Source organism: Hevea brasiliensis, chromosome 8 (assembly GCF_030052815.1).
Source record: "Hevea brasiliensis isolate MT/VB/25A 57/8 chromosome 8, ASM3005281v1, whole genome shotgun sequence".
Taxonomy (NCBI): Eukaryota; Viridiplantae; Streptophyta; class Magnoliopsida; order Malpighiales; family Euphorbiaceae; genus Hevea; species Hevea brasiliensis.
The window spans coordinates 96,202,559-96,229,694 of NC_079500.1; the positions used below are offsets into that span (position 1 = coordinate 96,202,559).

General features: G+C 34.7%; 1 protein-coding gene across 13 annotated transcripts; it reads right to left on the reverse strand.

Annotated features, from left to right (window-relative positions):
- Window positions 1–1,662: 1,662 nt before the first annotated feature.
- Window positions 1,663–27,000, reverse strand: LOC110639396 (uncharacterized). Of its 13 annotated transcripts, XM_058151730.1 has the most exons (21): window positions 26,563–26,999; window positions 25,440–25,519; window positions 16,287–16,337; window positions 15,204–15,725; window positions 14,812–15,069; window positions 13,706–13,771; window positions 11,930–12,109; window positions 11,037–11,088; window positions 10,669–10,953; window positions 9,712–9,822; window positions 8,427–8,618; window positions 8,044–8,319; window positions 5,500–6,162; window positions 4,007–4,494; window positions 3,736–3,796; window positions 3,573–3,641; window positions 2,779–3,232; window positions 2,558–2,685; window positions 2,265–2,370; window positions 2,128–2,174; window positions 1,663–2,026 (listed from the first exon to the last, which is right to left on the reverse strand). In XM_058151730.1, exons 1-17 carry the CDS (start codon window positions 26,788–26,790, stop codon window positions 3,155–3,157), a joined length of 3,660 nt encoding a protein of 1,219 aa, XP_058007713.1. In that variant the 5' UTR covers window positions 26,791–26,999; the 3' UTR covers window positions 1,663–2,026; window positions 2,128–2,174; window positions 2,265–2,370; window positions 2,558–2,685; window positions 2,779–3,154. The 13 variants fall into 13 exon arrangements, with proteins under 13 accessions (XP_058007713.1, XP_058007708.1, XP_058007714.1 ...); XM_058151725.1 differs by having other exon boundaries at window positions 1,663–2,370; window positions 2,779–2,955; window positions 3,040–3,232; XM_058151731.1 differs by lacking the exon at window positions 2,265–2,370.
- Between the last annotated feature and the right edge of the window lie 136 nt (window positions 27,001–27,136).

The window sequence follows — 27,136 nt, forward strand, 5'->3', positions numbered from 1 at the left end:
TTAAACAGTTATATATTTACTTAAAATATTTGACAGTTTATGAATATATTTATTATTAAAATAATTAAAAATATATTAAATTATTATTTTAATTAATAAATTATTTTAATTTAATAATTTATTATAATATTATCAAAATATATTTAAAATTATATTATAATATAACTTAATTTTAAATTAAATAGATAAATATTTTATTAAAATTAATAAAAATAATTTTAAAATTAATGTAAATAATTTATTTATGTTATTGTAGGAAAATAAATTTTTTATAGTGAATATGAGAAAAAAACGCAATGATGGTATAAAATTAAAAGAGGGTAATAGGAAAATACTTAGTTAAATTAATTTACAAATATCAAAGTGAAAAACTCCTCTCAATTTTTTTTTATAAACACAACTTATAAATTTAAAAACATATTAAATAAACATGTAAACTTAAAATTATAACTTATAATGGTTTGACTGATTTATAAGTTAGATCGAATACTCTCTATATCTCGACTCTACACTAGCAATCGCTAAAGCAGTAAAAACAAATAATTGATTATAGTGGTGGATTTATTCTTATAAAAAAGGGGTCAATTGACTCTTTTTTTTTCTTAAGTTACCTTTATATATTAATTAAAATTTTTTTGGTCGAAATATACTGGTTTAAATTGACTCTATATAAATTTAAATATTAAACCCTCTTTTTTTAATGAAAAACCTATTTTGAAATCAATTAATAAATTATTGTGTGCTTGTAATATACGTACATTTTCATTCATAAAACTGTGCTTGTAGTGTAGTGTATCGTGTGCCTATAATATATTAACACTTTAACCTTTGTACATTCAGTGTTCTAATTTTTAATATATCAAATATTATATAATTTAGACAAAAAAAAAAAAAAAATTTCTACATCCATCATCACTGGATTTGCAAATAAGAATAGTCGCACCCAGTTTCCTCTGTAGAGCAGGCTTAAGAAGGGGAACAGAGACATGGGTATTATTTTACACCACAACGTGATGAACATAAGCAATTTTAAGAAAGAGACTTCAGCGTCATCACTATCAATAACCATCATTTTACCATATGTTTTCAAACCACGAAATTGATTTAGAAATTTTATTTTTCTATTTTATACCTACATAATATATAAAATTAAAATTATATAATTTCAATATTATATATTTGTAAGGCATATTTTGTGATTAATTAAAACAAATGTCATTAATTATAATTATAATATTATTATTTATAAATTAATATTTTATTTAAGTAAATATTTTTAAATTATTTATATACTTAAAACAATAATAAAGATATTTTAATAATTTGTATATCTATTTTATCATACCAGGAAAAGAGAAGGCTGATTAATCCATCCTGTACCAGGCATGATCTTGGTAACAGAGTTGCAAATATTGTCCTACTATCAGAGTCAGAATTCAACCAATTCTAATGATGGCTGCCAATTTCTATCATGCCACACAAGGACTTTGATTCCATACAACTTCAATTACAATACTTCAAATTCAATGGGCGAGATGTCTAAATGGGTCCTGACTGATCAGAACATAGAAAGGGAAAGGAAACTAACAAATGTTAAAATCAAACATGATATAATTTGATAATAAATATTAAAATCAAAGAAACATAATAAAACAGGAGACAAGAACCAAACTTTTCTATTTATTTAAATCAGCTCATTATTTCAAAAGTCGAAACAAGAAAATTTCTCAACCCATTATAGAACAATCGCAGTTGCTACAAAAATAAGATGAAATTACATATTTACAAAGTTGAAAAATACATAATCCAAAGACATCTCAGCTGCACTTTGAAGATGTATTCGGTTACAGACATCTGCACAATGCCCCTAAAAATAAAATAAGAGGGCCTTGTGACTCAAGCCAGCTTCTAGCATCTTGAAGTCCTATTTGCTAAACACACAAAATCCAAGGTGTATTCTTGTCCCAATAAAGTTGATAAACCTGTGAGTTAGAGAGAACTCACAGTTTTTATTATGTGAGGATGCCTGTTTAAAAAAGCCAGCATTAATGTCATTCTGGAATTAAAAAAGAAAAAATGAATGTACAAGATGAATTATGAATCCGCACAAACAAAGAGAAGGGTTACCCTGATATTGTCGGGTAAATCTTCTCTAGACAAATGCACACCGATAACTGCATCCACATGAAAAAGCAACGTACTTCAATACATGCATACAACATAAGGGTGACAAATAAAAATTTGAGCTTCTTTTAGAACTTAACTGACATAACAGGAAAACCTTGTTCTTAAACTTGCATAAAGTGAATGAACTGATTTGGCAAGTTCAAACTTGCATCTACATGGGACTTTATGATGCATCTTTTAGCCCTAGTGAAAATATAATTTACATTCAAGGTATCAAAAAAAAAAAAAAAACTATGTGTGACCTTCACCCTTTTAAATTTACAATATATTGTTCAAGTCTTATAGACTTTTCCATAGCACTAGACAATAGCTTGTAAATTTGAATTTATAAATAATTTTAAAACTTAAAAGCTGAGGACAGATGAAGTACCTGAAGTAATGCTCAGAATCTGCAAAAGTGCCAAAATGAAGGATGGCCAATTACCAAGTAATTTACTCCAAAAAATTTCCTGAAGATCTTGTAGTTTGGCTTTAGCAACAAGTCTCCAGATTTCAAACCTTCAGATGATATCAAAGCATGATTGTGTGAGGAAGTTCTAACAGTCAATTAATGATTATCAGGATGGAGGAAGAAGGTATCATCAAGCTCACCACTTTCCTAGGCGTCAAGGTGAAACAACTGAGGGAGCCCAACCAGGAAAGCACATATGCACAATGGATTTCCCAGCTTGAACCAATTTCAATTTGCATAATCGACCTTTTTCTTATTTTCAATGGGAAGGAGGGGGTCTAGGAACCTGCTACTCCGCTTAAATCAAATTTTTTTGCCTGGTTGAAGTATTCCATTAATCAGAATAACTATTCAATTTATGCCTAGAAAATCAATCACAATCCAATTGCAGTTCTTCAGACCTTGGCCAAATGTTGCCAGGTGGTAGATCATGAGTGTTGAACAAAGAAAATCAAGTATGCATCAATGCACTCTCTCCCAGATCAGAAGCAATAAAATTCCAAAGGAATCACTAGACTATAGCCCATCATTTGATAGCTGGAGAATCCCACGCATCTGAAGGTACGGATTTTCCAATAGCTTTTCATTGTTACTCTGCAGAGTAGAGGCACAAGCAAACAAGTGATATTAATCACTGCCATCCCATGAGCAGAGCTACAACATCACCACAAAAATGAGATGCAATCCTAACGAAGATTGGGATTTAATTGGAGAACATCTCAATATTCTGAAGCACTAGTTAAGGAATGGATCCATCATATATCCTCTCAGAATATTATTATTAATTACCAGTCTATCATATTCGAATACATTAAACATGTAAAAGAGAGACAAGCATGGATCATACTTGCACCTTATCTATTATTCTCATACTGTAATTATTTCATACTTAACATTGCAGTACTTCCATCAAATAAGTAATATGAAGTCCTACCTGCTGTGCTTTAAAGACAAGATTCTGAAGCATGTGTTGGTACTCATCAGGTTTTTCTGTCATCATTCTCTGAAAAATTCCAGATTGATGAGTGAGCATGGATTGAAATTAATGAAATCTAGCAGTTCAAGGTCATCAGTAAAGGAAAAATAAAGCATCTTGCCTTCAAAAGAAAAGCTGAAGAGTAATATGCTACCCTTGAATCTGTATCATCTAAAAGTTCCCTGCCAAAGCCAAAAGTGGAAGATTTTGGTACAAATTAACAAAAGAGGAATTATTGGGTACTCCCAATGTTTGTACTCCCCCACTCACAAAGCACATGAGATCCAACATCTTAAATTAAGGAATTAAGTGATTTTTGTTTCAGAGTATTTTAGAATTTGCCTTAACAAAATGTAGAGCACAATCTTCCTTAGGGAGTAGTAGGGAATCACCTAAAAAACTCTTCTCCACCAACTTCTTGAAAAGCAGAACGATCTGCTGTGCATTTACCAATTAGAAGCAATAGAAGAGTGGCCCTAATATCTGATGCAGCACCGGGAAAGTTTCCTCTTCCTTTGCTACCAACAGCAACACCCAGCGAAATGTTGTCTGCTACTGCACCAGCAAGCTGAATCAACGGCCAATAGAACAATGCAGCAGGAACACGTGCAACTAATTGCATGGGAACAATAGCCTGTCCTCTGAGAAGCATAGCTGCCATGGATGTTGTCTCACACTTAAGAGAACCATTAATGTTGTAGCTGGATCTGCCATCAGTTTCCTCCACAAAATCATTCCGGGGACTCTTCTCTTGCTGAGAGACACGCTCAGCAGCATCAATTTTTTTATTTTCAGCTGGGCCACCATAAACTTTACATTGTTGGGTATTCTCTCCATATGACACCGCCAGGCACAACTGAGAGAATAGTATGTCACACATCTGCATAGAAAAACCAATGGAACATGAGGTATAACTCTCATTATCAAATCCTATGCAATAATTTCAATAAAACATGAATTATGCATCAGAAGGTCATAAAATTAAACACGAACAGTTTAATCCGCAGAATCAATAATTTTCAAAAAAAAAAAGCAAACTACTCTTAATGAAAACCAAATAAAAGTAGGCATCATTCACTAGCAGATCTTTATTTTGTAGGCCAAATCACCTAAAAAATCCACAATGTATGTCAATTTTGGCACTGCCTTTCAATTTCGTCAATTATATCTCCAACTTTGGGGTGTTGGTGTCAATTACAGGTATCCGTTATATTAGACTTCATTTGTAGATTTGCTAGTTTTATACGGACAAGCTGTGCCAAGATAACGTGTACTCCAAAAAACATGCCACATTTACATTTCTCAAAAATAAACATCTCTTGTCAGCATTTATTGATTTTTTTTTTAGAATTTCTAGTATTTGGTTAATTTTATTTTCTTCTTTTATTTGCTAATTGCTGATGCAACCTGTGATTTCATTCGACATATATGACTGGTCCTTGCCTGAATAAGGTCAACACAACGGAAAGGTTACAATTGAGAACACCCCTTCGAATTTGAGAATTTAATTGGCAAAACTGGGTGGTGACAAAATTGACACAGTACAGTTTCAAATTTTTTAGGTCATTAGAATTACTTTTTAATACCACATGAATAAAAGGGGAAGATGTTCCCTTGACAATAAGGCATCAAACTATCAGATAATTCTGCATGTTATTCTGCTAAAAATTTAGGATAAAAATAAAACCAGCGAATATACCATCTAATCAAGTAAAAATTATTCAATAATATGTAAGGTGGGATTAGGATAAGAAATATCCAAGGTGCAGCGGTGGATCATGTTTTACACATGCCCATGTATCACAATTCACAAGTAATATATCTACAATGTCAAACTTATCCTTGATTTAATCAAATTGGTCTGCATGTTATCCCAGAAAGATACCTTCAAAATGTCGATGCAATAGTTATCCAAGAAAGGTACCTTCAAAATGTTGATGCGATCTGTTTCATTTCTTTGAGCTACCAAGGATAAAGCACTGCTCATAATGTCTATCACTGCATTTGCTTTCTCAAGCCGGTTATCCACATGTTCTTGACCAGCATTGCTGCTGCTTAACTGTTGCACTTCATTCTCATCCAGCAAAATTTTACATCGCATGAGAAGCCTCTCCAGGACATATAGGAAGCCCCATCTGATGAGGTAGTCTTTGGACTTCAGAAGCCCACACATAAGCCAAATGGACAAAGGAACATCTGAAGCAACGGATGAATCATCAACACCAGCACGGGCAATTTTATGCTGCATGTTTTTGATATTCGACCATACACTCACATCCCTTCCATCACTAATTTCTGCAATGAGTAAATCACCTAACCAGGTATAGCCATTCTGACGGTAAGCAATTCTTTCTGAATGAAGAAGAGAATGCAAAGTAGCCCATGCAAGCTTTGCTTTCATGATAACACTATTTCTTATGCCTGCACTCTCAATGCTTTCCAGGAACTTGTAAGATTTCGTTATCTGCATCAGGTGGGAGAACTCTTTGTCTAAACGAGTAAACGAACCAATTATTGTGTCCAATTTCTCTGTTATATTCTCTAAGAGCTGCAAAAGATAAATTAGATTTAGAAAGCAATAGCAATTAAAAATTTTAACTAATAACATTTCAATATTTCCACATAGCTTATATATATAAAAAAAAATCCACAAAGGAAGCCTATGAGCTAATGCAATGTACTTCAGCAATTCAATAGTAAATTACCATCAGAAAACTTCATCAAAGGACAAGAAAAGTAAGCATGCAATTTTCAAATGATGAAGAGGTAAGAGTAAGTAAGAATAAATCATTCATAGGATGATGAAGCTGTGTGCTTGGGCTGTGTGGTGTTCGTGTGTGTGTGTGCGTGTGCGTGTGTGTTTAAGCAAGCGTGCAAAATCATTTTGCACAATGATAACTCTGTGTGTGTATGGCAACCAACACCAGGAATGAACGGCAAACTGCCAAAAGCTCGACAAATCATGAGCACATACCATATATTTTCAACCTAAACAATTCGGTTTAGTCTCATGACTCATCAAATGACTGTCCAACGAAACACGAGAACAAGCTCAAGATGAACTGCAAAGGGATCTAAGTAAATCTATAATATATAATAGGCTTCTATAAACATTAACATTCATCTTCATACACCCCCTAGATATAGCAACACGAATAGTTAGAAGCATTAATAGTGCAACTTCGTTATTGAATAGAAGAAATGATGGAAACCTATCCTGGCTGTATCTATAATATATAATAGGTTGTTGCAAACAGTAATATTCATCATTGTAAATCCCATAACCAGAGTAACACAAATAGTTAGAAGCATTCATAATGCAACTTCATTGATAAATAGATGGTAACTATTACACAATTTGAATATTCAATCTCTGCAATATACATAGTCGATCACTAGGAAGTACAAATCAATTGTCTTTGTACTCGGTGGTGATGGGTTACTCAGAACATAAATTACATGACATTGCAGATGTCCAAAATGGAGTGGCATTATAGTTTTAGTAAGGCTTAAGTTCTAAAATCCTAAATGTTTAGACCCATGTTGCAAATATATTGTTAAAAAAAATATCCATCCACAAAGTATGCATGCATGAATTCTTTACTAATCCAACAAATTACTTGTTTCCAGGTTAGGATAAAGTTCAGCATCAACTGCAAAAGGCATTCATACTGGATTGTCTTTTGGGATCCTAAAAGTAAAATTCAAGATTCCAAAAGGAAGGGGAGAACTACCTCATGATTAACACTGCTACTATAAATTTAAACCAATGTGTCTTGAGAGTGCTAATACCAAAGATGAGGAATCAATTCATCTATAGCAAACATGTCACCTTTAACAAGATGGCAATCAGAAACAAGGATGTTCAGCACCTTCATTGATCATTTGTTTGATATTCACGCAACAATAGGTATGAATAGTAAGAGTGACCAACTCAGAAATGATGGACATTCTAGCCATCCAACCTAGTTATTTTACAAGAAAATGCAAATTATGAATATGTATGCATATGGTTCCTAGGCATCCTCAGCAGATGACCTTTCTCAATGAAGCACACATCCACACTCTTGGCTTTTCTTGACAAAATGGACTGGATCTAACTCCACCCCAAAAGGCACCTCGTAGGGGAGGATTGCCCAAGTCATATATGAAGCATATTTGCCTTGTACCCAGTCGATGAGGGATAAAACACTCCCTCAATCCTCAGGATTGGACATCGGGAGCGTGAAGTTTGCAAAACTGAACATCTGCGGATAGCCCACCATCGAGACAAGGATTGGCTATAATACCATATTGATAAAATGGGCAGGACCTAACTCCCCCTCAAACAGGCACTTTATAGGTGGAGGATTGCCCAAATCATATATGAAGCATCAACAGGCTAATACCAGTCAACAGGCTCATACAAACGGTCTCCACTTAAGCTTACCATATTTAGTCGTTCATTGTTGGAATATCTTGACAATGCAGTAGAAACTGATCTTCTCAAAAGCTCTCCAATGCCTTCTACCCCAAATTTAACAGAAATGTAAAAGGCTTCAGGTGCATCAGCAAGGGAAAGCAAGGCTGATAGAGGTTGAATCTCTTCATAACTATACTCAGAAACTCCAGTAGCTATACATGCTTCATTTATTTGATGCAAAACATAGTCAAAAAGAACCAAATATAGATTTCTCCTGTCTTCTCTCAAGGAAGCAAGAGAATACTGCAAAGAAAAATAAAAGATCCAGATGTAGATGGATTCATTACACTAGAAAGGCCAATCAACAGTACTTAAGAGCTTAATCCGTATGTGAATTATGATTTGCATACCTCATAGAGAATGAACTCAATTCCTCCAATCAGGTCAACCTGGTCTATGAGAAAAACAGGGGCCTTCAAAACATCATGCGTCGGCCCATCAGGAACTTGATAACACATATTTGTTAACATGCAAACAAGCCTGCTATGAACTAATTCTGCCCAAGAATTCATCCGGCTAACCTCTATAAGTGTCTTAATGACCTGAAAATGGATGTAGAAAAATTTTATCAAACCTGACCCTGAAAAGAAAAAATTGACATAAAGAAAGAAAGAAATAACAGGTAAGATTCAAGCAAGGCCTTTCTTTTCTTTCTCTTTTCTTGTTTTCTCACTCAAAGCATGCATTACTAGAAGTAATTTGCAAAAACAGTTCACTGATATAATGATGTTCTTATCCTGGAGTAGCTTTTCTAACCCAAGCTTATAGCACACAAGCAACGGCCAGGTTTTTAAATGTCATTTCAAGTTTTCAACAATCTTCAGGCAATTAAAAGTTATAAGTTGAACCATAAATTATGTAATAAAAAAGTAGCACCAGTAGTAGCAGTAATAATAATAATAATAATAATAATAATAATAATAACAATAATAATAAAGCACATAGTGAAATTCATTCATGCTGATTCCTGTCACGAATTATAGATTGAAAATTGAAAAACTGGGCAACAGTTCCTTCTTCAACTCAATATATTTTCTAAATCAGAAGAATATTCGATGAGAGTTGGCAACACAAATTGAAGTCCAGATAATATTGCATTTCACTTTTGATCGATGTTTAAGATTCCTCTCAATATAACAGGAATCAGTTTCTTTCAACTCCCCGAGTGAAACAGAAATTGAGAACTACTGAATGTAAAAACCTAGTTGAAAAAGGGCAGTTAAATAGGTGAGGCAGGACACTTTTTAGGCATGGAAACATAGTGATGGAATCAAAATCTCCACAACATCTCCTAGTTGTACACTTGTTAAAAAAATTAATTACCTATCCAATAATCCAAAGACACTTTATACACAGTGGCAACAAATATAGAAAAAGTTGAAGGGTCTCCTGGTTAGAGTAGAATAAACAAAGGGTTAAAGAAAACTGCAATTCCACAATGGTAATACCAAGTTGAAAAGGTCACTCACTCTCATGTCAACCCAATATGAGAATGGTTGTGAGAAACATAGATAAAAATAAAGACTTTTTGCTGCATAGAGCAGGATAACTAAGGGGAAAAAAAGAGAGGAAGAAATTGTATCTCATGATAGAACCACAAAGAGAAGTAAAGTTAGGAAAGAAATACTAGCTCACCCTTATGTCAAGGCCTTCTAACCTATTTCTCAAGATTTCGCCTCTATCACAAACGAAATAAAGTAAACAGCTCAAAGCAGATGCCCAGACAGATTCTTCTTTCTCCTCAGACTGCAAAAAATGTTTAGGGGATCAGATGGTAGTGAATTATAAAAAAATCAACATAGTACATTAACAACAACAGAAATAAAATGAATAAAGCATTATCTTGCAATATTATCTAGTTTGTGAAACATTTTTGTTTCAGAATTCTAGGTAAAATTGCTAAAAATAAAGTAGATAATTCATGATCTAAGTCCCATCACTGATCCTACAATACAATTTTAAGTCCTTTACTAAAATGTACCAACTTTGCTTTACCGGTTGGACCATGATATATTAGTTTGAATTGTTACTAATAGGCTGTATTTGGTACAAGGGAGAAGAGAAGACAAATACTTGTCTTGTGCTTAATGCACACAAGATAAGACAAATCAATTACACGAAATAATTATTTAAATATTAAATAAATAAATAATAAAATAAAACATATAAATAAAATGATAAAAAAGTATATATAATATTAATCAAGAAATTTTTTAAGAACTCAAGTTCTTTCAATTTACAATATCTATAACATAATATTTATTCATATTATTTTTAAGGGGCATTTTACAAATATAAATTTTATTACTTTTTATTTCATGGGACTGTACAAGGTCCCATGGGGAGTGAAGGAGCCAAAATAGAACAAGACTAGACAAGACAATAAATCACTTACAGAGGAGAATTTTCCAGTCCAGTCCATTTAATCAAACAAACACTCTTAGTTTGTTCAAAAGTTCAGAAAATACAATTCTTTGAGGTAAAGGTTAGCAATAAACATGCTCAAGACATCCGTTAAGTTAAAAGGTAATGACAAGTGAAGGTAATCAACTAACCAAGGAGTTGCTTAAATGATGCTAGCCAAATCTATACCTGGACAAGAAGAAGAATTATCTCATATAAAATGTTTAAAATCCAAGACTCAAAATTATCATTAGCTGATGAAGCGCCTGACATGTCAGCAGAATCTGCTTTTCTATTCTCCTTTGCTGCAAGTAGATCATCAGTTTCAGAAAATGCTTCTTGTGAATACTCTTCTTCAATTGCAGAAGTACCATCAACCATCATCGGTTCCAGTAAATGGCCATGGACACCAAGGTTCAGAATCAAATCAAAAGCACGAACTCTACAAGCTGCTTTTGGAGAACTAAGCATTTCCTGAACATTAATTTCAAAAGCAAACATTAGACGCTTTAACCATCTGCAATCATAGAAAACTAAATATTTCATTGACGCAGCACCTCAAGCATGGACAGAGTGAGGGGGGCAGCAGTCCCAGAGTCCAATACATACCTACAATGAAAATTTTCAACAATCTTTCATGATCAATTCTTGTGACCACAATGACAAGTAAAAGAAGAAAAGGAGGCAACTGACCAATTTTTCAACCTTGGGAAGAAAACAAGAAGTTAAAATTTGAGAATCCAAGTGCTTTCAACTCTAAGAATCTTGAGAATCCCTCATTTGTCTCTAGTCCTAGAAGGACTCACAGTAACACGCTTATGATAAGTTGTTTCTATTTTCAATACTTCTCAGTCCAAATTTGTTGTTCTGACAATTTAATTACCATGAATGGTTACCCAGATTAAATTATGGCAATAAATTTTACAAGATATTTCCTACAATTACACTCATTGAAAAAACCAAAAGGACTCAAGCATATGGTGTTGGCTGTTAATATTACAAATGAAACAAAATGATCAATATTTGCAATTACCCCAGCAAAAAGTGGTTTGGAAACCAATGAAGATGGGAATGCTTTCACTCCAAAAACTGCTAAATTTGCTGACCAAAAACTTCCCTGATCTTAAGCTAATCAAATCACATTCACTTCTAATTTGACAATTATGCCGCAAGTAAGGGTATCCCCTCACATTACCCTTTGAGATGGTTGCTTGTTCCTTTACCATATTGCATTAGAAGACATGGCAATCCACATTTCAAATAACTTTGGCCCCAGAAAAGGATCAAGTAACTAGGTGATTACTGATATAATTATAATATCATGAGCATTGTGCATCAATTAACCATATATTATTGTGTTGAACATCAATAAGAGTACATATATAGATGCAAAATGATTCAGTGCCACGTTGAAATAAAATAAACAAATAATAACAGCATCAAAACTTACATGTCGATGACAAGTTTAATAAGCACGCTCACAGCCACATCCATTGATGGCTTTCCGCTGTTATTACTTAATCTAGATGATACTGTAAAATTATTAGCACTTGGAGAATATGTCTCTGAGCTAACAGCAGCAATAACCTCGCATACCTCAGCAGGATTCAGCCGTAACGGTTGTTGTTCACTAAATCACATTTAAAAAGAAAAGTATGAGACAGGGGAATGGTAAAAGCTAATAATTTTAACTTCAATTCATGAATTCAAATGGATAACTTCCGTCATCTACTACATTAAATAAGCAAATAAAATAAAAGGTATCAAATTCAAAACCCTAAAAGCAGTAGAGGAACATGGATAGTTTAACCAGAAGGGGAAAAATCACTAATAGAGAATTATTGATTATATCCAAACACACGAACACCCCAAGATGTCTGAGAATGATATTTAGCAGGTTGAAGTTTCAGACTCAAATTCAAAAGGCATTTTGAATTTATGAACAAAGTGATAACTCAACTTAACTCAACTAAGTCTTTATCCCAAAAATTTGGGATCGGCTACATGAATTCTCTTTCTCCACTCTAAACGATTTTGGGTTAAATTCTCGAAAATGTGTAATACTTCTAGGTCATGTTGTATTACTCTCCTCCAAGTCAGTTTAGGTTTACCCTTTCTTTTCTTTCTATCCTTTAACTTAATGTGCTCTACTTGTCTAACTGGAGCCTCCGTATGTCTACACTTCACATGACCAAACCACCTCAATCTCCATTCTCTCAATTTATTCTCAATTAGCACCACTCCTACCTTTTCTCTAATACTTTCATTACGGACTTTATCTAATCTAGTATGGCCACTCATCCACCTTAACATTCTCATCTCCGCAACTCTTATCTTAGATACATATGACTCCTTCAGTACCCAACACTCACTACCATATAACATGGCCGGTCGTATGACTGTACGGTAAAATTTTCCTTTCAATTTATTGGGAATCTTGCGATCATATAAAATTCCCGTGGCACGTCTACACTTCAACCATCCGGCTTTTAATCCTATAACTAACATCCACCTCACATCCCCCATTTACTTGAAGGCCTGAGCCGAGATATTTAAAGTAATTACTTTGGGACAGTACAACTCCATTCAAACAACCAGTTCGGCCTTCACTGAACTTGCAATGCATGTATTCTATTTTCGTTCTACTTAACTTAAAGCCCTTTGACTCTAGAGTACTTCTCCAAAGCTCTAGCTTTCTATTGACTACTTCTCGCGTCTCATCTATCGGAACCATATCATCCGCAAACATTATGCATCAATAGATACTCTCTTGTATATGTTTCATCAATTCATCTAAAACTAATATAAAAAAGTAAAGGCTTACAGCTGAACCTTGGTGTAATCCAACTAAGATTGGAAAATCTCTTGTGTCCCCTCCCACTGTGCGCACAATAGTAGTTGCTCCTTCATACATATCTTTCAACACTTGTATATACCTAATAGATACCTTCTTTTGTTCTAATACTCTCCATAAGACATCTCTTGGAACACTATCATAAGCCTTCTCCAAATCGATAAAACCATGTGTATATCTTTCTTCACATCTCTATATTTCTTCATCAAGCTTCTAATAAGAAAGATCGCTTCCATAGTTGAACGACCGGGCATGAAGCTAAATTGATTGGCAAAGATAGAAATATCACTGGGAACATAATAATAGAAAACCAGAGACATCTAGATTCAAAGATAACACTAGGAACATAATAGAAAATATCACATTTTGAACCTGTAGTGACGATACTGGAAAAGTTGTCGAGCACGTGTGCGGAATGTGCTTACAGGAGAATCCTCCCTACAAAACAGGAATCAAAATAATTAGAAACATGCTCAAATTTTTAAATCATATGGTTACTATAACTGAACTGCATGGTCTAGGACATCTGAATTATCATAAACAAGAGACTAGGCATGCTCCACGAGAGTAACATGCTCCAACACATTTGAATAGATAAAATTTAACTTGTAATTTCCTCTAGTCGAAGTTACATCATAAATCTCTGGTGTAAACTTTATGAATAGATAAAATTTTCTTTACCATAACATGATATAATTACTTCTTCATTCTGTGATGTTCTATCATGTCTATGGTTCTTGCAATTGACTAGGCAAACTAAATGAACTTTACTAAGATTATTTTACTCAATGAACTTTACTAAGATTATTCTCACCCCCTCTAGCTCCTGTGCCTCCAAAGCTAATGCACAAATAATATTAAAAAAAAATTTAAAAAAAAAAACGAAAGATATGACATAGGCAGTAAAAGAAATCAATCAACTAAACTTTTTGCATGCTGATCTAATTCAATTCCTTTGACTAGCTGGTATAATGAAGAACATTTATAAGAATTGACCATAGTCAACTTTGGATGGCCTAAACCAAACAGACACAAAGATGATTTCTAACAAATCTAAAACATTTGGACTTACATGTTACAAACTTCAAAGACAATAAATGAGGCTAGGTGTAGAAAAGGCAAGGCCAGACTAGATAACATAGATGATTCCTAACAGGTCTAAAACATTTGGACTTGTAGATTTACAAACTTCAAAGACAATAAATGAGGCTAGGTGTAGAAAAGGTAAGGCCAGACTAGACAACATAGACCATTACACTATTCTCCAGATTCAAGCCAAAGTTACTTTTGTATCACTACAATCAGATGAACACCCTCACTTAAATGAAAAGGCAGCCCTCAACTTTGTCTGAGAACAGAAATAAGTCACCAATTATCTGTTAAGGGATGAAATGAATTTGTTCGCAGAATGAAGGAAAGTAATCTTAATTGGATCAAAATTCTAAGTGACAGAAAAATAATCAGTAAGAAGAACATGCCAAATTTGGTGAGGTCCTGATTTACTGCGTTTAGAAGCTGTTATTGCTCTTAAATGAGGACGAGCACAGGCTGAACTAGTGATTGTTGTAAACGATGAGGGCTGCAACAGTTGATCAAGATAAGGCATATCAGCAGTTCCAAAATATTTCCAAGGCTGACCCTTCATTTTGGCCCCCATATCTCCTACAAGCAGAGCTGCAGCACCTAGTTTTAGAAAATTATGTATGCTCATATCTTGGAGGTCCACAGCATGGCCACTGCATCACAAAACATGGCATGCATTCAACCGAATCATTTAAGCAATGTATTATAGAACAACATAATAAGACTAAATTAAACAGAAAAATGAAAAGTTAGATGAAGACAAAAGCCACATTCAAAATTGAATTACTTTTCAGCAGAAAGAAATGACAAAGGATGTTCTCCAACCCAACGCCACTTCAAGACATCAATTGCAAGGTAATTCAGGTATTCTCTTGCATCAACTTTTTCACTATTTGATAAGTTTGAAACGGGTAAAGTAGTAGCATCATTCATCTCTGAAGATTCTCCACCATTAGCAGGACTTAATTGGGAATTAAAGGATCTACTCAACAAAGATGACAGCGATGGAAGTGACTGTCTTGATGTAGAGGGGGCCCCAGCAAAAGCAGCTGCTTGGAATGACCGTTTGGGAACATATTTAGCTACTACAGAACGCACATAATTTAACGACTTTACAAGTGCCCCAGAAGTGAAACTAGATACAGGCAAAGAAGGTAAAGAATTTGGAAAAGCTGCTGATGCAACAGACTGTTGATTCAGAGATGGTGACCACGGTGACAACTGTCTATCTGGACTCATATCACACTCAGCAATTATGCACACACAAAACCGATCAATCTGAAGTAATGTCTCCTCACTAGGTTTATATCTGCAGCACAAGAATAATAAACTCATGAAACACAGTAAGTAGAATTTAGCAGAGCTGGCCACTTTATTAAGAGGCACATATGGAAAAGATATCAGTTGCTCATTCAATTCACAATGGACATGCATCTGGTGCAATAATTACAAAGAAACCTACAAATTTCAGGAAAGCCTTTCGAGGAAATCTGAAGTTTAATTATGTTTACTCAAATGAGTTATTTAATATCAAGATAACTGAAAAAAGGTAACCTGTCCTCTTACCAAACTTCAAAGAACTGATTAAATTGCAGTTAAATAAGTTTTCACTAGATTGACTAACAGCTCAAGAGACATTTCTAGTGGGAAATCATCAAGACCAAGACACAAAATGTCACAAGCTATGACAAATTGCAGCAGCAATGCAAGGGAGAAGTATTAAAATTTAGAAGGTAGCTCCAACAAAGTAACTACTACTAAAAGATCAATGATGATCACATAACTTTCATGCATTAATTGTATTTAGATTATCATTTATTTTACACTAAAAAAGATAATAGATAAAACAAGTTTGCGCAAGAAGCCATACTGTAGAAGGTACCGCTTCAAAAGTGCCACACACCTTGCAACAACTGCTGGGCTGGTGCAAATCAAAGTCATATCGTCAGCAAGAAACTTAAAACATCATGAAAACCAACAAAATATGCTCAAAGATGAAAACAGAAGTCGTGCACAAAAAATGCAATCCCAAGTTGTAGTATATCAATAAATAATAAAAAAAAAAGAATATTATGTTAAGATCCAAAAAAAAAAATATTGGTGATGCAATAAAAGAAAACAACAAAACAATGTTTGGGGATTATTTTCATTTAATTTTTGAGTATGAAAATTTAGATCTTGCTAATTTGAAGTTTAGGGTTTTAGTACCATTTAGGAAATTTTATTATCACTAGCCATTTTGCAATGCATAAACAATCGTGTTAATTATATATAATGATTTCACAATGATAATATCAAATAATTTTAATGTATTAAACATTAATATATTATTGACGGCTACATTTAAAGTGTAGCATTAAGATCAGAGAGTTAATGAAAAAATTTACAACTGATTAGAAACTCATAAAAAATTGTAAGTTTATTCATAGTTAACATGTTTTTCCTTCCATAGATTCTCAGTGTTAATTTGATGCGTAAAATAATATTATCATGACTAACATTGAAATGAAAAATAAGCATTCAAATTCATACTTTATTTTAATAATAATCATAGATTATCAAAGCTGTAAGCAATCCTCATAGGTAATATGTACTAGGTATTTTATCACATGCATTGTGATGTGGGGCATGGTCTTAAGAAACAAGGAAAGCATGAAAGGAAGAAAAGAGGGACAAAAATGCAGGAAATTCCTCAGAGAACAGGGCAGAGCACACCTCAGGACGTGTCCCTGCAGGCCACCAAACAACCCAGGGTGTGTCACAAGCAGAGGCAGCAGTTTGCCACTCACACACCCTAGGGTGTGTGACAGGAAGATCCACTTGCCCAAGGGTGTGTGACCTTCTGTCCAGCAGGCATCAATCACGTTTTCTTCAGTCCAACTCCAATCACCTCCAAAACAGTCCAAATTCACCTATACTTCATATTCCAGCAAGATATTAATTCAGATTTAGTTTTTTTCCCCCCTACCTTATTTAGGAGTAATTCTAGTTTAGTATTTCAATTACAATTAGTTATTTGTTTTCCTGCTTTTGTTAGGATTCAGTTTTTCCCTATTTAATTTAGGATTGCTGTGGCTTTTTAGTTTAGCTAAAGTTCCTAAATAATAGTTTTACATTCCTATTATGTTTAGGAGATAAAAACTCTATAAATAGCCCACATAGTCTATGTATTTTCAGTTTTTGAGTTTTGATTAATTAAATTTTGTTGGGAGTTTCTCTTAGATACTTTGAGTATTGTGAATTTGAGTGTGTGTTTTATTTGAGCTTCACGCTGCGCCAGGCGATATCCGAGTGGGGAAATATTGCCCCAATCAAGATGCTTACCTTTGATGAAAGTAGCAATTACAGTGGTTCCCATGACAGTGATCAGGGAACTAGAGCCCTTGACAATAGGAACGAAATATTGCAACAATGACGTGATGTTTAGAGCAATAGATGGATCTCAGATTCGGGTGTAACGAGAGACACTTTGAAGAAATTGCAGACCATCTTAATGCTTGGGGAACTAAAAGAAACAAGGATCATTATAACAATACTCTTGGTGACCCTATCAATAGACCTTTTCTTGTATGAAAGCACCATGTCTAGGACAATGTCATCAAGGCAAGAGGCAACATTAAGGCGACAGGGTATCCTATTGCCTTAGGTGAGAGGTGAGAACCTTTTTAAAGTAAGGCGTGGCCTTAGGTGAGAGACGAGGACCTTTTTGGAGCAAGGCATCATAGCTTAAATTACACACACACAAAGACTTTTTTTTTAACATAAAAACATCATACTTTTAACTAGTTTAACATGTAAAAAAAGCATATTAAAAAGAAGAGGAAAGGAGAGGAGAGGGGAGGAGAGAAATAACTGGTTTGTGGTCTCTTGGAGTGTTGCTAGTGTGAACTGAGTAAGAAGCGACTAGGGTTTCTTTCTAAGTCATGTTTTGTTTGCTTACCAAAACAAAAACTAAAAAAAAAAAAAATGTTGGACAGCATCGCCTCAATGCCTATGCGAGTGCCTCTCTTGCCTCTATCCACCTAGGCACACCTCGCCTAGCGCCTTTCCTTGCCTTTAATAGCACTAGAAATTGATATTTCTAATTTCTATGGGGATCTTAACATATAAGAATTCTTAGATTGGATGCAAAGATGGATAGATTCTTCAATCATGTGGACACAACAACTGAAAAACAAGCCAAATTGGTGGCTTGTTGGTTGAAGGGTAGTGCTTACGCTTAGTGGGAACAGCTACAATATAGAAGGAAATGAGAAGGGAAAGGACCAATTCGTACGTGGTATATGATGAAATTCTTGTTGGAATGAGAATTTCTACTTGTGGATTATGAGCAGATTTTATTCCAACAAAAACAAAGTTGTCAACAAGAGATCCAACCAAAGTTGTCAACAAGAGATCCAACCAAAGCCCTTGGTGGTTGAAAAACGAGAAAGTGAAGGACAAATGGACCTTTAGGATTCCAACACGCCACTTGAAGTAAAGTCTAGGTTTGAGGAATCAGAACTAGAAGCTTTGAGCGTATTCCCTTTGTCATGATTGAAGATGAAGAACTTGAGGAATGTATCCTAGGGAATGAAGAATATCATGCCATGGAGATTTTGATGGGAGTTAAGGGAGAACAATCCATGGAGACAATATTGGACATTGACGAAAATCAAAGAGCTGATGGAAATTGAAAAACTTCTAACTCTTTACCATCTATTGTTTCCTCTGATTTTATTTGTCTAAGTATTCTTGAGGAAGCAAAAGTGAACGGAAAGTTGATCACTTCAATCTTGCTCAATTGTCCATGGACTACCTAATCAACGTAGGCAATGTGGAGTGCTTCCCCAAAGAAGATTTTCATTCTCTTTCACTTCAAAATTCGAGGGAGGATTTTTTCCAAGAAGGGGAGAATGGTGTGGAAGTTGTTATGGAAATGTTTTGGTTCGTTGCAAATTGTTCCAACTCAAGGACAAATCTTTATCAAGTGGGGGAGTATGATGCAAGGCTTGATCTTAAGAAACAAGGAAAGCATGCAAAAGGAAGAGAAAGGGACAAAAGTGCAGGAAATTCCTCAAAAAAGGGGCATAACACACCCGATGTTGTGTCCCATCTAGCCACCACACACCCCAGGGTGTGTCACAAGCAGGGGCTCACACACCCTAGGGTGTGTGGCTGGAAGATCCACATGCCCAAGGGTGTGTTAACCTCTGTCCAGTAGGCATCAATCACACATTCTTCAAACCAATCACCTCCAAAACAGTACAAATTCACCTATTCTTCCTATTCCAGCAAGATATTAATTCAAATTTTGTTTTTTTCCCCTACCTTATTTAGGAGTAATTCTAGTTTCCTATTTCAATTAGAATTAGTTATTTGCATAGTTATTAAAGGCACGTCTTAAGGCTCACTAGTCATCAGGGTCCAGGCTCCATCCTTAGCATCTTATGCACTTGGGCGTGTGCTCTTATTCCAAGTGCAAGGCTCTAGAAAGGCATGCCTTCTTTAATAACTATTTGTTTTCCAATTTTTATTAGGATTCAGTTTTTTTCTAATTCCTATTGTATTTTCGTTTAGCTAAAGTTTCTAAATAATAGTTTTGTATTCCTATTAGGTTTAAGAGATAAAAACTCTATAAATGGCCCAAATATTCTATGTACTTTCAGTTTGAGTTTTGATTAATAAAAATCCGTTGGGAATTTCACTCAAATACTTATAGGGAGTGTGTGTTTTATTTGAGCATCACGCTACGTCATATTGCTTGTAATAATTGTAATATTTACACATGAATATTTAAGTTAATTATAAAAATAATATTTCTAAAGGTAACATCCATTTTTTAACATTGACATTTATGAAATACTATACATAAAATTAAATTAAATCATCATTATTATACAAAAAATTAATTTGATTTATAGTTAAATTATATTATAATAGGAATCTTACATAAATTCAACTATAAGGGAAAAGACCTACAATTCTTCTAAACAAATAAAAATTCACAGGTAGCTCTTTTTCTATATTTATTGTCAAGTAAGATTTTACCATATTTGTTAGTAAATCTTACATGTCAAGTATAAATAAACATTTACAGAAAATTCCATGTCTCAATTAGTAAAACTTTTAGAAGTCTCTTTTGTCCATGATGCAATATTTTATGTACTATTTTGTTCTTTAAAAAGCTTCTCCCTTCATTTGTACTTCTGTATATAATATAAATAACTTAGAAACATTCAGAAAGTTGGTTGCTATCTACTTAGTACTGGTTTAGAATTACCCTAATATGGAATTCCTAATCCAAATGGGAGTAGGATTAATCATTAAGTCTCTATAAATGCCTATGTAACTTGATTATTTTATTAGGGTTTTTATAATGTAGTTTAGAGTATGATTTGGTTTGGAAGGCCTCAGTGCCCAACTTTCGCTTCCTCTTTTTCCTAGCTGCTACAGCACTTCAAGAACTGTTCACAGCAGTGACAGCACCCAAACATCAGATGAATGACCTCATGCAAATAAAAACAGATTATATTTTCTTTTCTTTGCTTAACCTAATAAGATCTAACTCAATACTCTAATCTCCCTTCTTTAGATCTTGACTCTTATCACACAATTGCTTGAAATTTGCCTACCATAAAAACATCAGTGGGTAGGCATCTGAATCTATCCTACATCAGTGGGGCAGCATCTATTTGAGGGTGTGTGCATGCATGCATGTAACATAAAAACTTGACCTTATCTTCAACACTACAAGCATTGTGAACCTTATATCAAGATAAAAATATTATATTGAAGCACCATCAGAACTCCGCCTAAGTAGTTTGCGCTTAGCCGGTCCCAAGCCCGGATATAGGAAGAGGGTTGCGGTAGGTGACAACCACCGTAAAAATTTCGTCGCACCTTATGATATGGGTTCAAATGATATAAATGATATAAACGTTAGAGCGTCCTCTACTTACGACGTGCTACATCGGAGCTCGGGTGTAGTGAGAAATATGCAAGGGTGTAGTGCGTTCACCGAAAGCGACGCGCCATGCCGGCGACCGGGTGTGGTGTTAAGTGAGCAAGAGTTCCCACATCGTGGACGGGTGTGGGTAAAGAAGTTAGTCCATAGAACAGATAGTAGAGCAGATAGTGGAACAAAACACAAGATAGACATAGAAAACAATAGAAGATATCATAGAAGGAGACCAATTAGGAAGGAACAGGATAGGAGGAAGATTATGGTTGGTACTTGGAATATTGGATCACTTACAGGAAAATTAATGGAGCTTGTGGATACCTTAGAAAGGTGAAGGGTGAATATTGCTTGCATTCAGGAGACTAAATGGGTAAGAGAGAAAAGTAAGAAAGTAGGTAATTCAGAGTACAAACTGTGGTTTACTGGAAAGGAGAGAAACAAAAACGGAGTGGGCATAATCATAGACAGGACATTGAAAGGCGCTGTAATAGCTGTGAAAAGAGTAGGAGATAGAATTATACTAGTAATGCCAGTACTAGAAGGAGAAACAATAAATGTAGTTAGTGTTTATGCCCCACAAATAGGACTAGATAGTGAGAGTAAACAAAGGTTTTGGAAAGATATGGATAATTTAATGCAAAACATACCGAATGAAGAGAATGTTTTCATTGGTGGAGATTTGAATGGACATGTAGGAATGGATAGGCAAGGTTATGAGAATGTTCATGAAGGTTTTGATTTTGGCAGTCGAAATGAAGAAGGAAAAAACATCCTAGATTTTCTACGGCATACGACCTGATATTAGCAAATACCTACTTTATAAAAAGAGAGTCACATTTAGTGACTTTCAAAAGTGGGCAACATAGAAGCCAAATCAACTTCCTCTTAACCAAGAAGACAAATAGAGCTCTATGCAAGGATTGCAAGGTCATTCCAGGAAAGGCTTTAACAAGTCAACATCGGTTAGTGGTCTTGGATGTCAAGTTTAGGAACAATTCAAGTAAGGTCGGAAGAAATAGTGTAGCTCGAACAAAGTGGTGGGAGTTCAAAGAAGTAAAGCAAGTGAAGTTCAAAAATTAGCTTCTCGAGTCCGAAACATGGAAGTTGAATATGAAGACCAATGATATGTGGATACAGATGGCATCAAAGATTAGAGAAGTAACTAGAAAAGTACTTGGAGAGTCTAAAGGACATGGACCACCCTCAAAAGAGAGATGGTGGTGGAATGAGGAAGTACAAAAGGCAGTGAAGAGAAAAAGGGAATGGTATAAGAAATTACCTAAATGTGATAATAATGAGGTATATGAACAGTACAAGATAGCAAAGAAAGAGGCAAAAAAGACAATTAGTCAAGCAAGAGCACAGGCCTTTGAAAAGTTATATGAGAAACTTGGAACTAAAGAATGAAAGAAAGATATTTATAGATTAGCAAGGAAGAGAGAAAGGAAATGTCAAAATCTCAATCAAGTTAGGTGCATTAAGGATAAAGAAGGAAAAGTGTTGGTGAAAGATGAGTACATTAAAAAAAGATGGAGAAATTATTTTAATGATCTCTTTAATAATAGTCAAAATGGTAATAGCGTGAATATAGACTATAGAACAATAGAAAAGAATGTAAATTATACTAGACGGATTAAATCTTTAGAAGTAAAAGAAGCACTTAAAGAGAATGAAAGTGGGTAAAGCCTGTGGACCCGATGGAATACCAATTGAAGTGTGGAAGTGTTTGAGAGATATGGGAGTGGCATTATTAACTAAATTATTTAATAAGATTCTGAACTAAAAAAAAATGCCTGATAACTGAAGGAGAAGTATTTTAGTACTTATTTTTAAAAATAAGGGGGAGATACAGAATTGCTCAAACTATAGGGGAATTAAACTCATGAGCCATACTATGAAGTTATGAGAGAGAGTTGTGGGGCATCGACTACGTCATGATACTGCTATCTCTCTCAATCAATTTGGCTTCATGCCCGGTCGTTCAACTATGAAAGCGATCTTTCTCATTAGAAGCTTGATGGAGAAATATAGAGATGTGAAGAAAGATCTACACATGGTTTTTATTGATTTGGAAAAGGCTTAAGATAGTGTTCCAAGAGATATCTTATGGAATGTGTTAGAACAAAAGAGAATATCTATTACGTACATACAAGTGTTGAAAGATATGTATGAAGGAGCAACTACTATTGTGCGCACAGTGGAAGGGAACATAAGAAATTTTCGATCTCAATTGGATTACACTAAGGATCAGCTATAAGCCCCTACCTTTTTACATTAGTTTTAGATGAATTGACGAAACATATATAAGAGAGTATTCATTGGTGTATGATGTCTGTGGATGATATTGTTCTGATAGATGAGACGCGAGAAGGAGTTAATAGAAAGCTAGAGCTTTGGAGAAGTACTCTAGAGTCAAAGGGTTTTAAATTAAGTAAAACGAAGACAGAATACATGTTTTGCAAGTTCAATAAAGGTCAAACTGGTGATAGAGAAGGAGTTAGTTTGGATAGTGTGGTAGTGTCCCAAAGTAATCACTTTAAATATCTCGGCTCAGTCCTTCAAGTAGATAGGGGATGTGAGGAGGATATTAGTCATAGGATTAAAGCCGGATGATTAAAGTGGAGACGTGCCACGGGAGTTTTATGTGATCGCAAGATTCCCAATAAGTTGAAAGGAAAATTTTACCATACAACCATTCGACCGGCTATATTATATGGTAGTGAGTGTTGGGCACTGAAAGAGTCGTATGCGTCTAAGATAAGAGTTGCAGAGATGAAAATGTTAAGGTGGATGAGTGGCCATACTATACTAGATAAAGTTCGTAATGAGAGTATTAGAGAAAAAGTAGGAATGGTGCCAATTGAGGATAAGTTGAGAGAAGGGAGATTGAGGTGGTTTGGTCATGTGAAGCGTAGACATACGGAGAGTCCAGTTAGACAAGTAGAGCACATTAAGTTAGAGGATAGAAAAAAAAAATGGATAGACCTAAATTGACTTGGAGGAGAGTAGTACAACATGACCTAGAAACATTAAACATTTTTGAGGATTTAACCTAAAATCGTTTAGAGTGGAGAAAGCGAATCCATATAGCCGAGCCCAAATTTTTTGGATAAAAACTTAGTTGAGTTGAGTTGAGTTGAGTATTGAAGCACCATCAGATTAATGATCTCATGCAAGTAAAACCTGTGTAGATAAACTTTACCAGATTATACAACTATAAGTTCAACAACACTCCTAGTACAACACAACTAAAGCTTTCCCAATATTCTTTTAGCACGGGCTAGAAAGTTTAAATTGACAGAAACCTCTTAAAAATATGTGTCAAGAATGGTCGATAGGGCTATAAAACTTCTGTATACAGGCATTTGTTGTGCAGCCTTAACGTTAAATGTGCCATAACCCTATCATACAATTGAAGTTTACTAGAATGTAGACCGACTGGTGTTCAAGATAACCACAATTATGATTGTGTTGAAGATATCATGTAGAGATTTACAGTCGTTCGTCTTAAGGCTGTTTTTGAGCTTGGATGTTCTTCTAATGCTCTTTTTCTGTAGTTTTTTTTTTCTTTTTAGTAGAATATGAAGAACAAGTAAAACCAGGAAGGTTCATCAGAATGCGTTCAAGCCAACCAAGGTTAGAATTTCACTTCTCCTTTCCCTAACCCACCAAGCAAAAAAGAAAGAAAAATAAAATCGTTCACTCTGAACAGCTCCACCATGTATGACCCTGACTAAAAATGTTCGATACCATGTGCATACGGGATAAAGCAGCACATAATTACGAAAATGTTCAAATGCAAGCAACTCTCTTTCTTTCCTACAAGGTGTTTATGATTCCAAATTCTCTTATTTAATCTGATGCCTACAAAGGCACTAAAATACCATGTCACTCATTCACATGACTTGAATCACCTAATAAGAAAAGCAAAAACTTAAGAAAAGAAAATAGCTTCTAAGACAAAGAATAAACCATACAAAAATAAATTAAGTTAAATTAAAATTTTGCAGATTTAGATAGCACATGGCATAGTAAGTCCAGAATGACCATTTCCATATTAAAATGGAATATGATATTTACCTGCGCTCCCTTTCAGCAGTTGTATGCTCTAAAATTACAGAATAAGCCAGGTCAATTGTTGCAGGTGATGCAAGATAATCCTGTCATTTGTGAATTAAAGTTATAAGATTCAGAATTAAATCCCACGTACATTGATATAGTAAGATAGCATATTTATCCATTGATTAGTACGATTTACACCCAAAGCCAAAAGTGAAAAAACTCAATTTACCACTCGAGCTATAGGCCAAGAGCCAAGCACATATCACTCATGAAGAAATACACAGAAGACTAGATTGGATTAGATGGGTAGTGAGCTTTGCTTTGCCGACAACCTTGGGTTCTCATTGCACCAAGATACAAATGCTAATTCAAGATCTCTAAAAAAGATCATAGAAAAGGAATGTTACATCTAAGGCTCTGTTGGGCGGTAGAGACAATAATTTAAAAGAAGATTATGTTATACTGCAGATGACAATGAAAATGAAGGCTCAATTGGCTGTGATGACTTATCAATCAAAAATACAAAACCAATCAATTAAGGCACCAGCTGTCTATTACTGCAAGAGGCAAAATTTATACGATGTAAACTTTCTCAAAGAGGAATAAAGGCCATTTAAACGTTGAAAATACATATGGCAAAAAATAAAACAAAAGGACCATTTATGAATACAGAATGAAAAAGCCAAATAACACAAAAATACTTGTACTAGAAAGCCGAATCAACTACTCGCTCCATGTAAATCTAAAATTGATAATTGATTTCCAGAAACTTTCACTATCCAAAAAAAAAAAATTCAATTTCACTAAAATGATAACAAAATGTCCACAAAAGAATCTTTTTTATAGCATTAATAGTCCGTTTGCTGCGAAGAAAATTCAGAAATAAGCTAAATTTATCAAATTCTTCTTCTATTTTTAAGAGCTCAAGTTAACAAGGCTGCAAATGCTCAATTTCTTTAATCCCCCTTTCAGTTTATCAACATTCTAATACAAAAATCCCAAACATACAACTTAACACCAAATTAAATCGTCAATTTATCTCAACCAGAAATCCACAACTCCAAGATCCAATTAGAATCAACAGAAGTGCATATGTATATAAATATATATAAAGAAAAGTGGAGGCCACGCAATTACTCACACAAAGAGTTCTAGAAGCTTCAGTGACAGCAACGCAGGGATTCCCATGGTGCGAGGTAGCAGCAGCAGCGGAAGAGAGACAATCGGCGATGGCATGATGAAGGGGCTCAGGACGCTTCTTGAGAGAAGAGGATCTCAACCTAGAAGCACTACCAACGGCGGAAAGCTGGTGCAGCTGTAACCGGGAACTGCCAGAACTGTTCCGAGACTGACTGAAGGTAGTAGACATGGAAAGCAGTGAAGGAATCCGTGTAAGCAGAGCAGCAGATGTTAGTTTTAGGGCTGAAGAAGGAGCTCGAAGAAGTCAGTATCTGGACGAAGACTCCACATTTGAACAGAGAACCTAAATTGAAAGTGGTTTTCTTCTGCGCTGTGTGAAACAGGAACTGACAAAGCGAGAGAGAGAGAGAGAGAGAGAGAGAGAGAGAGAGTGCGTGGAAAGCGATGTTTACACTTGACGAAGCTTAATTAGGCCCTTGGAGAAGTTAAATTTATAAATTTAGATTAAAAAACAACAAAATTAAATCAAGAAATTGAAACTCAAAATTAGGAAATTAAATTTTTTATTTTTTATT